The 13614-nt window shown below is 54.5% G+C and overlaps 1 protein-coding gene and 1 non-coding gene across 8 annotated transcripts in view; both read right to left on the bottom strand.

The window, feature by feature from the left end:
• The window catches only part of AP2A2 (adaptor related protein complex 2 subunit alpha 2), a 72915-nt gene that overhangs the window by 28036 nt on the left and 31265 nt on the right, over positions 1–13614 (bottom strand). For 6 of the 7 annotated variants that reach the window (XR_012377188.1, XM_025861979.2, XM_073889780.1 and 3 more), the window contains exons 3-5: positions 6102–6244; positions 4308–4501; positions 1343–1472 (exon numbers count right to left, since the gene is read on the bottom strand). Coding sequence is in view for 6 of the 7 variants with exons in the window: in XM_073889780.1 (XP_073745881.1) it covers positions 1343–1472; positions 4308–4501; positions 6102–6244 (467 nt within the window). In the remaining variant the exon portion in view is untranslated. The remainder of the gene's footprint in view (positions 1–1342; positions 1473–4307; positions 4502–6101; positions 6245–13614) is intronic. The other variant, XM_073889781.1, reaches the window with a different exon arrangement.
• On the bottom strand, positions 12268–12392 carry LOC112815851 (U6atac minor spliceosomal RNA). Its single transcript, XR_003206064.1, has one exon. It is a non-coding gene; the product is annotated as a U6atac minor spliceosomal RNA (small nuclear RNA).

Here is a 13614-nt window from a genome sequence, read left to right as displayed (position 1 = left end):
CTCAGCTCTGAGCCTTCAGCACCTCCTGGCTCAAGTCTGGGTCTCCGAGAAGCCACTGAGTCCCTCTGAGCCCTGGTTTCCATAGGCGCAAAACTGGAAAGAGGCCCCCTGCCTCTCAGGGTCTGCCTGGTGGGCAACTCGTGGCCTCAAGCCTCACAGCCTCCCGCATGGCTTCCCAATTGTCCAGCAGAGTCTGGGTTGCACTGAGCAGGACCCGAGTGACTCGGCGTGCACTCCCAACACTGCCACCCAGGTGCGTCCTCCTCTCCCTACAACATGGCTGCACAGACCGGGCTCCATTCTGAGGAAGGGCTGCCCTACTTGGACACAAACATCCCAGGAAGCGTGGGCCATGACAATGTGGGAAGAGCCCAGGGGCTGCCACGGCACAGCAAGCGTGCCGACACAGCCACCAGCTCTCTCCTCTGAATCTGCGTGCCACGATCATTTATTTTTAATTAATTGTTTTTTTGGAGAAGGAGAAGGAATGCGGGACAGAGGGAGAGAATCTCAAGCAGGCTCCCCACTGAGCATGAAGCCCGCTGCAGGGCTCAACCCCACAACCCTGAGATCATAACCGGAGCCAAAATCAAGTGTTGGACGCTCAACCGGCTGAAGGCACCCCTATTTTCAATTTAATTTTTAAGGTACATTCCTTTCTGGGAAAAAACACAGTAACCAGCTAACATACTCATACCGATCTGTTGAGCAGGTAAAATCTGTGTTGAATTTCAATTCTCTCATTTATACAATAGAATTCACGCAACCCAAAGCCACCGTGCCCAACATCTGCTCCTACTTGACCCCACCTCCTGGTGTCACGTCCCTGCATGCCCCTTCCGGTGTGGACAGCACCTGTGTCCCAGGTCTAACCACTACCACCAAGTCGCCCTACACCTCGCTGTCCTTTTCTAGGACACAGGGAGGACAGTCAGGCCTGGCCTGTGCAGTGGCCATGCCAGAGCCTAGGTCAGGGTCACAGGATGCCCTCCTCAACACCCCAGACAGACAAGCACACCACGTGGAGTGCCCTCCCTGGACAGGGTATTTCCAGAAGACACTGGTCTCTGTCTTGTTTATCTGCACAGCCCTAGCATGCAGAAGGCCCTTCCGATGACAAGTTCTGCAGTGGGCCAGAGGCCACGTCTGTTGTCCCGTCCCCAGGAAGGGGGGAGCTCTTCCCCCAGCCACAGAGGCCCCCAAGTGCTCACACGCTCAATGGGCTGAGCTGTGGAAGTCTCCCCACAGCCTAAGAAGCCACACTGAGCTGCTTTCACAATGGCGATTCCAGAAAACGGTTACTTGGTGTGGCGAGGGGGGACGCTAATCTAAAGGCATTTACCAAATGCTGGTCGTTGAGAAGGTGCACCACTCGGGACGTCCAGTCACCCATGGGGACAAGATCAGGAGACGTTCTGTACAAACGCAGCAAACACAGGGCGGCGCTCTGCTTCACACTGTCCATGGTGTCTCTGAAAGACAGACATTGGTGGTCACGCAAGAACACAGCCGGCACCCCACGTGGCCCCAACAGGCTGAGCATGGCCCCGGGCCTCACAGAGACTACCCCAGAGTAACCTGGAGACCAGGTGGCATGCCCACCTCCTGTGAGAGGTCTTGGTGTGGACCATGTCTGGACACTGATGGCTGGCTGCTCTAAAGACCTGCTTCGGACTCCACCTCAAAGACAATCGACAGCACAGAGTCCTGCTGGGAAGCCTCTCACCTCCAGAAGTGTCAGTTCTGCTAAACATGACCTTGGCTATGCAAGATGGAGCATAGTCAACCAATGTTCCTCTCTGTTTGGATTACAATTCACTTAATAACCATAGTCAAAACAGACGGTGTCAGAGCCTTGCACTACCACAGAGCTCCCCTGGTGATTCCCTCCCGCCCCTGAAGCATGGCTGATTAGGAAAAGCAGGGCTCCTGCACTGTGGAGCCCAGCGCCCCAGGAACGCAGTGAACAATGAGAAGCTAGGTCAGAAAAATTGCAGACACCCGAGGAGAGGGGCATTCGGAGGGTTTCCTATTCAGGCTTGAGGGCAGACAATGTTCCCAATGCTCTGTTTATCCCTCCTCCCCCAACCCCAGCTGAACTCTGCGGAGCAACCGGGAAAGCAACAGGCCCACCAAGGAGTAGGCCGGTGCAGGCTATCTGAAAAAGAACAAGTCGGCGTTCTTAAAGCTCTAGTCAGAGCAGCAGGGGCTCTTGTTCCACGCAGAGGGAAGAGAAGAGTCTGGGGACTAGCTTTCCCATCTACCTCCCTGGTAGCTTTCGTATTCCTAAATGAGTCCACCCAACACGAGAAATCCCCAAGCCGCTCCAAAGAGAAATTACCTTAGTAAAAAATTCTGTTGGATGCTAATACCCCTGGGTAGCAACAGATAATGTGCCCCTCTCTCTGGCAGCACGCCCTGCAGGCCTCCTGGCACAACCACGAGGGCTTCAACTAGCCAGTGTGTTTCCATGCTTGCAACGGCACATCCCAACTAGGCCCGGGGGAGCCTTCCCACCCCGCTTGTTCCCACAGGCCTCCAACGCCCACATGGGAAGAACATTCAAGGAGAGAGGAGACCAACATCCAGCATCCCTGAGGAGGCCCGCGAGAACGCTGCCCACTTTGTTCCCGCTCTGTCTCAGGCCCAGGGCCCAGAGCCCAGGACCTGGGCAGCTTCTCTTTCTGAGTGCCAACTGAGCCCTACCACTCCATCCCCAATGTGCCAATTTTGGCGCAGTGACTTTATACTCTGTGACCCTGACTCTGACAGACACTCCAGCTGGGCGTGGCCCATGGGGGCCCCAGGCCTCGTAACTCGCAGACACGGCTCTGTCTCCTTGCAGCAGAGGCGCTTCTCCTCACCCGTCCGCTTCAGTGCTCGTCTAGGCTGGGCCACACTGTGCACCCTCTGTGTCCTTTCAATCTGCAAATGCTGCCCATCCTTTAATTCAGGAGAAGGTTCTTGAATTATCATCTGAATACTTGCCAGAGACTACCTCTGTTCTGCACCTCATCCATCCAACAGGTATTTATCATGCACGTACCACAGACCAAGTATGGTTCAAAATGCTGGAAATAAAGCAACAACCACAGTAGACAAAAACCTCAGCCCCCAGGGAGCTTGCCTTCTGAGGGCAGAGGCAGGCAGTACACAGACGTGTGTACTGGTGTGCACCAGCAACGGGGAAGGGGCCATGCAGCGGCCAGAGGGAGCAAAGAGGACCAGGGAAGGCCTTGCCAGACCTGAAGCAGCACCAACAGAGGAGGAAGAGAGTGCCATCAGGCCCTGAGCCCACAGCCTCCCCAGCCATCTTCCGGACGGACCCGAAGCCTCCTCCATCTTGGTGACTTTGTTCTCAGGGTGCCCGCCGTGCCCTGCAGGCCCCATCGGCAGACATGGAATGGCATCATCTCGGCCCCCCACTTGGTCCCTCAGCTCTGCAGCCCCTTCCAGTGCACAACCTGCTCCTGGCGCGCCGTCTGTCAGCCTTCCCCACTCACAGTCCTCTAGGGCCTCGCCTCCAGCCTGGCCTGTTTGCCTCTGACAGCACACGCCTCAGACACTCCTCCAGAGCTTGTGAGGCCACAGCCCTTCTCATCACTCGTCTAGACCAGGGCCTGCCCCCAAGGCACAGCCGATCCTTGGGGCGGGGCGTCCCATGCACTGCAGGATGTGGAGCAGCATCCCTGGCATCCACACCCAGAACACTGTGGCCTCGGTCTGCTCACTGCCAGTCATCCTGGAGGAGCTGGTCCCCCAAGTCCTGACAAAGTGCCCGGGACTGGAGCCCTTGTTGAGCCAGACATGTCACCAAGGTGTGGGCCCTGGGTTAGTTTCTCAACTTAGCAGAGTCCCAGAACACAAAGCAGGGCCCTGCCTCTGCCACACCCCATGGCACTGGACAGCCCAGGGTGGTTTCAAACTCCTCCACAGCTGCCTGCTCAGCCCTGTGTAGCCTCTCTCCAAATTCAAGGGGATGGAGGTGGGTTTCTAAGAATCCTCAAGATTTGGGTGTTCGACCTTTTCCTCAGTAATGCTCCTGAGAAAGGGCAAGAAGGGGCCCTATGCCACACCACAGGACGACTGTGTCCCTTCTTCCACGGCCCTTCTTGGTTGGTTGTGGTTGGCAGCGTTCTTCTTTCATCTACTTAAACCCCGGTGTTACTGGGGGAGCAACGGTATGAGTGGACGTCCCCAGGCACCTAGACATGCGGGTCTCCCACCACCTAAGACAGGCAGATGAACTCATCCGGTAAATTCTTTACGCAATTACATATTCGACTTACTTCACACGAGAGACATACCCAGCTACGAGGATTTTTGGAATCTCCCCGGCGAAGGCCTCGGCCATCTCGCGGCTGCCCACGTTGGCAATGCAATGCAGGGCCAGACCCATGAAGGTGGGGTTCCGACTGGCCAGGTCATTCTTGATGGCGTTGTTGATGAGCCGGATCAGCTCGCTGTTGGAGTTCACCAGCACAGAGATGAAGAGGTAGCCCTGGGTTCCAGAGAGAGAACAGGACAGAGAGCTCATGACCACTGGAACCAACATGGGACAGCAATGCACACACGTCCAGCCTTAGGGAGCCTCCTGAGGCCTCCGGTCTGCCTGTGTCCTGCAGGAGGAGTCAGGCCACTCTGATGAAAACACCAGTTCCGTGAAAGAAGCAAAGTGTCTGCTTCCGGCTCTGCCGTGAAACAGCCCTGTGGGACTCACCTGAGAGGCACTTAGCCAGACGGCCCCTGGTCCCCACTCCTGCCGCCCGTCCCACCCACCTATCCGTGGTACCATGTGTGAGCATGCTGGACTCACTGCTGTCCTGAACAGGGTCAACCCTGACTGGAAGGTCCTCAGAAAGTGCAGTGAGTTCCAGAAACCCTGCGGACTGCAGCTTTACCCCTCTCTCCATCTGCCTCTGTGCCCTCAGCTTCCCCTCACCACTGGCTAAACTGCAGCCCTGTGTCACCCCCTGTCTGCACCCTCCCCAGGCAGGGGGACACAGTGGCCTTCCTGAGACTCATCTGATCCCTGACCACGCAGGTGAACTCCTACGCAGCTTCCTGTTGGTCTTGGGAGAAAGGCCCTACCGCACACCCACATCCTCGCCTCCATTCCAGACACTGCTGCCCCTTCAGCTCTGCACTCCCTGCACATGCCCCTGGCAGGGTGCTACCTGCTCTCTGTCTGCCCTCATTCCCCCAGTTAACTCCTCCTCGTTCTGTGCCCACTCAGGATGCCCTCCCCAGGGGACCTTCTCTACTGGCCACAGCCTTCACTGGGTCCCAGAGGGCGCCACACACCTCCTTCCCTGGGCACCGGCCACAGCTATAATTCTCTGTGGGGCGGATGATTCCATCTCCTCACTAGAAAAGAGCAGGGCCCACGTCTGCTTCTGGTCACTATGTCCCCAGGGGCCTCCCAGCGCACTGCTTGGTCCATGGCAGACACCCAAATTCTTATTGGGTAAATACCAATACTTTACAAAATTCCTGGGGGATCTAGAGTTCTTGGTTGTTTTTTTTTTTTACTTGCTGAAAGTTAAATTTTTGGACAGAGAAAACTGTTACTTTGCAACACTGCAGAAAACATAAAAGTATCATTACTCCCAGGAGACTATAGGGCTCAAGTTACAAAGCCTGAGAGGGCTTCAGGTGCCCAGGTACTAGCACCATCCAGGAAGGCTCCAGAAGCTGACAGCAAGGCACGGGCACACCCATCTGCAGCTGCAGCTCGTAAACCATGCGGCTGCAGTGTCCTTGTCAGAAACAGAAAGTTGTACCAGAGGCCACCAAGGGGAGGGATCTGTGCCGGTGCATCAGCCTTCCTGCAGGGAAGGAAACAGGCATGTCCAAGACACCCATCACATCCAACCCAGACTTCGTGCAGCGTCTGGCTAGACCCACAGCAAATTCCCAGCTGCGGGGAAGTTGTAAAGAAAGAGCAAGAAAAGAAATAGCCACCTTATCAGAAGAATCTTGCACAGGAAAAGAGCCCCTTCGCAGGACTACTTCCCGGAGGAGAGGGAGGCCCTGAGGCCACCTCGTTGTCTTCAATGCCAGCCCCACCCTGAGCCCTTGACCCCCTCGGCGACACTCACGATCTGCTTCTCCGTGTATCTGTTGGAGCTCAGCAGGTTCACGGCCTCCATGTGCCCAAAGTCAATGTCATGACCCAGGAGAAAGATGAAGAGCAACTTGCAGACGTATTTTTTTTTACTATAGCCATCAAGAGCCTTGTCACCTACAGAAAAGGTGGGTGAGGCGGGGAGAGCAGAGAAGTCATCAGCAGGAGCCAGACAACAGAAAGCGTGGGCTGGCCTGCCACAGAGAGGCAGCCGCCCACCAGACACATGGCACAGCTGTGCTGAGTGCAAGTGATGTTTCTAGACCAGGTGGTGCACATCAGAATCCAAAGGTTTGGCTTCCCTTAAAAAACAGAAACCAGAATCCCTGGCAGCAAGGGTTCTGCCCTCCCAAGACCGCCCTGCCAGGGCCCTGGAGCCAGCCCCAACTTACACCAGCAAGTCAGTCTTTTTTTTTTTTTTTTTTTAAGATTTTATTTTATTATTTGACAGAGAGAGAGACAGTGAGAGAGGGAACACAAGCAGGGGGAGCGGGAGAGGGAGAGGCAGACTTCCCACGGAGCAGGGAGCCCGATGCAGGGCTCGATCCCAGGACCCTGGGATCATGACCTGAGCCGAAGGCAGACGCCCACGGACTGAGCCCCCCAGTGCACCCCAGAGTCAGTCTTTTAAATAAGTTTATTAACAAAGGCAGGTAAGTGTGCTCTAAATGATCCCCCTTTCACTTCAATTTTAGGACAAATCACTGCCACCCACAGAAATCACACACAAGAAGACCGGAGCAGGGCGCTTGGGTGGCTCAGTCGGTTGAGCGTCTGACTGTTGGTTTCGGCTCAGGTCGTGAACTCAGGAGCTTGTGATGGCAGGGTCGTGGGATCGAGCCTCATGTCGGGCTCTGCACTCAGCACAGTCTGCCTGTTCCTCTCCCTCTGCTGCTCCCCCCAATGCCCATGCTCACTCTTTCTCTCTCTCTCAAACAAATAAATAAAATCTTAAAAAAAAAAAAAGACCAGAGGGGCCCATGTCTTCAACCTAATCACAGCACGACTGAGCCCCTCACTAGAGATTGTGACAAGGTGGGTTCAAGACACATCACCGGCAGAATACAAAATGCTATTTTAAAAAGGACCACCCTGCATCACCTAAGTAGAAGTTCTTACCTCACCTGACAAGGGTACAATATTCCTTCGAGTCAACCATTAGCAGACTACAGAGGTAACAACCAGAAAGACTGGTCATCTTATTGCACTGGGTCTTCCACTGACACTCTGCTGCCCCACGTGGGTCACAGGTGGGCTGAACCGGACTCAGGGGAAATGGGAAGGTAAGGACAGCAGTGGTCATCACTGGCAAGGAGTCGGGAGACTTGTACTCCCTGGATGAGCATTGGCTGACCCCAAAGGTGGTCTAAAAGAAAGATCCCTGCCCAAGATTTCCTAGGATGACAATCCAATGTCAGCCAACCAGCTGGTCACCTCGCCTGGAGAAGTTCTGAGAAACCCTCCCTCCTTTTCACCAACAAACTGACATATGACATACAATTTAATGACCAAACAATATAAAAGGAGGCAAGGCCTGGTTCCCTCCCCACCACCCCCCACTCACTCATCCGCTCTGTCACTTCCTGGGTGGTGACACATCCCATCTGCGTGGGAGAGCGCATGTAGGCATGGGGCACGCAGCCCAGGGCAAACAGCAATGCTCTCCACCTCCTCCCCACTCAGTCGTCCTTCAAGAACCAGCCTGGATTCCATCGCCTTCCGGAAGCCTCCTTTGACAACCAAGCCTGAAATACCACCCGGCCTCCTCTCACCTCCTGGGGACTGGTCCCTGCTACTCAGAGCACATCTTAAAGGAAAACACAGCAGTGTCGGAAAAGGGAGCACTAACAGCTCAGTCAGACTGAGCTCTGTGGAGACAGCCACGGAAGCACCTGGGGGCTCTTTCCCTAAAGCAGCCTAGCTGGTTTCTGCTCCTGCAGGACCCAGGACACTGGGTCCCTCTGCCAGCCGTCCGTGATGCTGGGAGACTTCAAGCAGGCACACACTTCAAGGCTGAGCCTACAAGAGAGTAAGGGCCATCACTAAGGCAAGAACAATCAGGCATCTCTCAGCCCGGAGGCGGCTGTGAGAGACAGTGATTGCCAATACCCAGAATGCGGTTTGGAGGGCTCACAAGGTACTGCAGAGGGCTGCAGACTAACCCAGGTCCCAGCCCAGAGGGGAGTCAACAGGCCACCCTGCCAGAAGCCAGAACACCCAAAGGGGCTACATCTCGAGTGAGAGGACAGCAGAGGGAACCTGCGCCCCCGAAGGGCACCAGCAGGGAGACTTGCCTATTTGTGCCAACAGCTCAGTGCAATGGGGAAAGAAAGGTCAGCCCGGAGGATGCGGGGCCCGCACTGTCTACACGCCTCCCCCAGGTACCTTGCTCGTGCGGCCCCACCTGCTCCTAGGGGCTCCTCACCTGCTCAGGAGTGACCTGTGGGGAAGCCTTTCATTGACTGCCCCAGCCTCGGGGCCTGCCATGGGGAACCCGTGTAGGTTTGGCAGGCTTCCCCAAGCCTGGCTGCCACGGGAAGCACTGTCACTTCCAAGATGCGTGCTGGAGTCTGGCTGGGGGGGTTCCTGCGGAGCTTCACATGGTCTGGGGTTAGGCCTGTGGGGTTCACGGTGACTCCACTGCCTTCTCTGGCAAGTTTCAAGCCACCAGCCTTCCCAGCAGCAGCCAGCTACAAGGGCTGCAGACTGTGGGACCAGGTCACCTCTGGGCTCAAGAGTGACATTAGAGCACCCCCTGCCTCAGTTGACCCGGGGTAGGAGGGAGACGCCAGGGGCCCAAGTGTAGGAACCTGCACTTTGGCCTCAGTGAGAGGCCTCAAAAACAAAAAGCTCTGCTTGTTCCACAGCCCAGATGCTTGTTTCTGTCAACAAAGTGTGCTTGCTGGCTCCGTGTGCATTCACGCGGCCCCCTCACAAGTCAGACCAAAGCACAGACCCAAGCACAGAGTGTACCAGAAACCCCCTCCGTGTGTGTGAGGAGCCTCGCATCCTGACGGCCCTCCACAGAGCACTGCTGGGCCTGGCTCCTCGTTCTTCTCCCAAGTACAGAACTCTCTGGTGGAACACAGTGTCCTCGTGCCACTGGTCAGTTCCAATGGCTCTTCCACGAATGGCCCCGGGCAGAACCCCTCTGCATACCTCTCCCTCACGGCTATCTCGGTAGAAAACCATCAGAGGGACACGGCCACCAAAGGGGCCCTCCTGCAGTTTGGGGTGAGGACCCACAACAACCTCTAGGCCCCACCCTGCCCATAACCTGCACACAGCACTCTCAGTATGACCCCAGTGCCCACGCCAGCATCCAGATTCCCTCTGCAGCCCCAGGCTACTTGCCTGCATGAGGAGAGTCACCACCCTCTGGACTCCCTATAGCCTGTGCCTTGGCCGGGCCAAACCAGCTACCTTCTCTGCTCTCCAGGGAGTTGAGCTAGCCCCTTGTTCCAAGGAGGGGGCCTCCAAATCGGTCCTCCTGGGGGCTCACCTTCACCCCAAGGGGCCACACTACCTCCTTGGGCCTTGTAGTCACCCTTCGCAGAGCTCAGGAGTCCCCCACAGTGACCGTCCCTCTAACACGTGTGGTTCCACTCTCCTGACCAGACTGGACTGAGATGGTCCTCAAAATGTTGATTTCAGCATGGGCTAGAATTGTGTTTTCATTCCAGTAATTTCAAAATGTGAAATCACACCTCTCCTGCCTGAAAGGGGGTGGCTCGTGTCCCTCCCAGGCTGTGAAGATCAGAGTAGAGAGGAGGCAGGAAAGCAGGCCACACACACCACATCCTGACTGAGGATCAGGATCCAGTCTGCACCCCTGGGGCCCCCAAACTTCTCTATGGCCCCCTCCTCAGTGGGCTGATACGGAAATAAAGCAGGACACCACACCCAGGGCTGAGCAGCGCCTGAGACAAAGTGAGAGCACAACAGAGGTTTATGAGGACCATGTATCAATGGCTCTTAAGACACATGCTGATTTCAGAACAAGAACTGTGAAAAAAGCTCTGTATCAGAATGACTAAAACCTGGTATTTCTGTAACAATGTATTAAGCAATAAGACAAGACTGGAGAGTGAGTCAGTCACCACTGCATCCAGGTGCATGGACAAACAAGCTCCCTCTTTCTCAAGTGCTGGGGCTGGAGGGAAGGAGGCAGGTGCCCCTGAGAGTCGCCTGCCATCGGGGACAGAGCCAGGTCAGCCTGTGGACCCACTGCTCCCTGGCACTTTCCCCTCCTGCCACACCCCAGCAGCGATTAACCTGGTAACACTCACTCAGTCACTCATGCTTCTCAAGGCCCATCCATCCTGTCTCTTTCAACAGTGGTGATGGCCAAAATTCGTCTAAGATAAGTCCTCTTTAGGGACAGGGGAGACGCAGCTGGCCCAACGTCGGCAAGCTTTACTCACAACGTCTGTGCCCCGGGCAAGTACACATGCTGTGCGGGAAGCACGCCCGGAGGCGCCAGCACAGGCCTCGCGAGTGCCCCCTGGCTCAAGTGGAGACCGCAGCCGTGAAAGACCTCATACCCGGTTCCTTTCACGTGACTTCTCCAGAAACAGCAAAGCTACAGTGACAGAAAGCCTGTGGCTGCTGGGGACTGAGGAAGGTGGCTGAGAGCCAAGGGACACAAGAGAACATTCGTGGTGCTGGAAATGTTCTGTTCCGTCTGTGCTGACGGCTGCAAAAATACACACATCTGCCAAAATTCAAAGTACACACTTAAGATGAGCAAATTTTACTGTGAGTAAATATCTCAGCCCATTTTTTAAAACATTACCGTCAAATACACCAGGAAGAAAAGCACAGAAGATGACAGCACTGGCAAAGCACAGAGCACTGGTGTAGCCGGCCCTGTCGGGAGCCAGCACATGGTGCACCCCTCACAGTGGGCTTTCACAGTTGCCCCATAAAAAGCTGTGGGTTATTTAAGTCTTTCTACACCTACAATAACCTAAGTTCTTCATGGGAACTTCTTTGTTCACGTGTGCACCCCTAGAACTTAGGGGACACCCAGCGGTCATTCAAGTTAGCGTATACCGTCTGGTAAACTGCAGACAAGCAGAGATAAGCAATCATCGTGTCCTTGTAAACTCTAACACGGCAGCTGTTTTCCAACAGTTTCAAGACAGAGTGTGCGGTTAATGTCATAAAAACTACCCCATTCCACCCAAAACTCAGTGGCTTACATGACAAGTACCGACATCTTGCTAATGAGTCTCGGCAAGGGTGGCCTCCAGCCAGGAGCGGGATCAAGGCCTGCGCAGGGTGCCTCTCCTTCTCTCTGCTCAGCAGCACCCAAAGCATGTTCTTATGGAGGTGATGGGAAGACCCCCAAGGGGTGAGTGGAAACGAGCTAGGTCTGAAAGTGTGTGCAGACACTGTCTACATCCCACAGGCCACGTCACATGACCAAGCCCCACACCTTTCCTCCAACAACAGAGCTCACCAGTGAAGCCATTCACCTCCAGCTCTCTTGAAGGCAAGGTCTGGGATTATAGACGCAACTTCCTAACGTTCCTAGGACTGTAACATTTTATCACCTCTTGTCTGTTTGGTGTCAAGTATTTTACTTCCACGTGTATTTATAACTCCCCAAGTCGGTTTCCTGCACAACGATCGTGCACAGTTCTCTACATATTTACCATTCCTTCCCTTTTCTTCCGCACCTCTGACCTCTCCTCCGGGATTATTTGTTTCTGGCCTGAAGTACATTCTTCAGAATTTCGTGGGAAACTTGTAGGAAACTCCATTTTTGTCGGAAAAAGTTCCATTTCAGCTTCATTCTTAGAAGATAGTCTTGCTGGGCACAGTCTCCAGCTGGCTGCTCAGCACGCTGCCATCCTGCAGTCCGCTGTGTGCCCTGCCAGCCAGCAACACAGCACACCCCTCACCTGGCTACTCCCAGGACCGCCTGTCTCTGGACTTCTGTGTTTCCATGGTAACATGTCTACGCACGTTTCACTGCAGTTCAGTAAGTTTCATACATTTTTTTTTTAGGATACACAAATTTATTAAAATTTTGAAAATATGTAACAATTTACTGAGGTCAGAAAAATAAATTCTCAATATATAAAATCTAGAAAGGTAGAATTACAAATTAGATTTCAAAGGATTTAGGAAAAAAAAAAAGACGGTTAGATGCCACGAAGTAGGTGGCAATGCCTCACCCGTGTGCATGCTGTCAGGCCCGAGGGCCTCTTCCATCCTTGTCAAGGGGAGCACGGACCTTCTCTCCTTCCACACACACGATTTCATGCAGTCTTCAAGCTGTCACATCCTCCCTCCTTTCCTCTGGGACACCGATTACACCTTTCAGACTTTTTCACTGCACCCCTGTCTCACCCACTGCTGTGTCCTTTACCTGCCCCCCCGTCCGTGCTGTGTCCAGGACGGGTTTGGTTCTTAGCTATCATTCAGAGCGCTAATCCCTCCGCAATTACATGTGCTATCTGAAACCCAGAGTCCTGCATTCTGGTTACTGCAGGCCTCGGTTCTGGAATGTCCATTTGGTCCTATCTCACGATCTGCCATGTCACCTTTTACACCACAAGTCTCCTGCTCAAAATTTCAAGCATGCCTTTTCTTTAAAAATGGTAGACTTACTTCTTTACTATGACCTGAATCTAGCCTCAGACTCTCCATAATTGTCTCTGCTGGTCTTGCTCATGCCGTCCTGACGTGCATGGTCACTGTGACTGTATGCCAGACGCTGAGTGTGAGAAATCAGTCGTAGGAATCATGTGCACCTCCAGTGACAGTGCCCGCCTCCAGAGGGCTGTTCTCTTACCTGAAGCCAAGTGGGGCTTCTGGGGGGCACCCAGGTGTCCGAAGCCCCGCTGCACATCTGTGACAGTTCACTCCTGCCCTGAGGGCCCTGCCTTTGAAAGTCTCAGTGTAACGTGGAAGGGTCTCCACTTCTGGTGGGCTCTGGGCTTTGATCTTTCTCCTAGACCAGGGTTCCCACCCCTGGCACTTTGACATCCGCCCTGTGCATGGTAGGACGGTTAGTAGCCTCCCTGACCTCCACCCACTAGATGGCGGCAGTGCACACGCTCCTGGCTGTGACACAGAGCATGGTCTCCAGATGTGGCCAATGTCCCCTGGAAGACAAAGTCACACTGACAGGTAACCACCCCTCTTGACTCTCATGGAGACCAAACTGTCCATGTTTCACAGCCCCTTCTTGGGGATTAGCAGGTGCTCTCGAGGCACAAACAGCCCAGGGCTGTACTTGCCTATGTGGACACGTACCTCCTCCTAGAGGAGTCTCAGGAACCCTTTTTTCTTGTCACTCTACGAGACTTTCAAGACTTTTTTAATATTGTGTCTCTTTCAGCTTTCGGTAGAAGGTGTGGCTGAGGGGCGCCTGGGTGGCTCAGATGGTTAAGCATCTGCCTTCGGCTCAGGTCATGATCCCGGGGTCCTGGGATCGAGTCCCGCGTCGGGCTCCCTGCTCCTTGGGAGCCTGC

Source organism: Callorhinus ursinus, unplaced genomic scaffold, assembly GCF_003265705.2.
Source record: "Callorhinus ursinus isolate GAN/ISIS: 27379988/994484 unplaced genomic scaffold, GSC_fseal_2.0 scaffold118, whole genome shotgun sequence".
Lineage (NCBI taxonomy): Eukaryota > Metazoa > Chordata > Mammalia > Carnivora > Otariidae > Callorhinus > Callorhinus ursinus.
The sequence above is the reverse complement of the archived record's forward strand: the minus strand, read 5'-3'. Positions and strand labels throughout refer to the sequence as shown.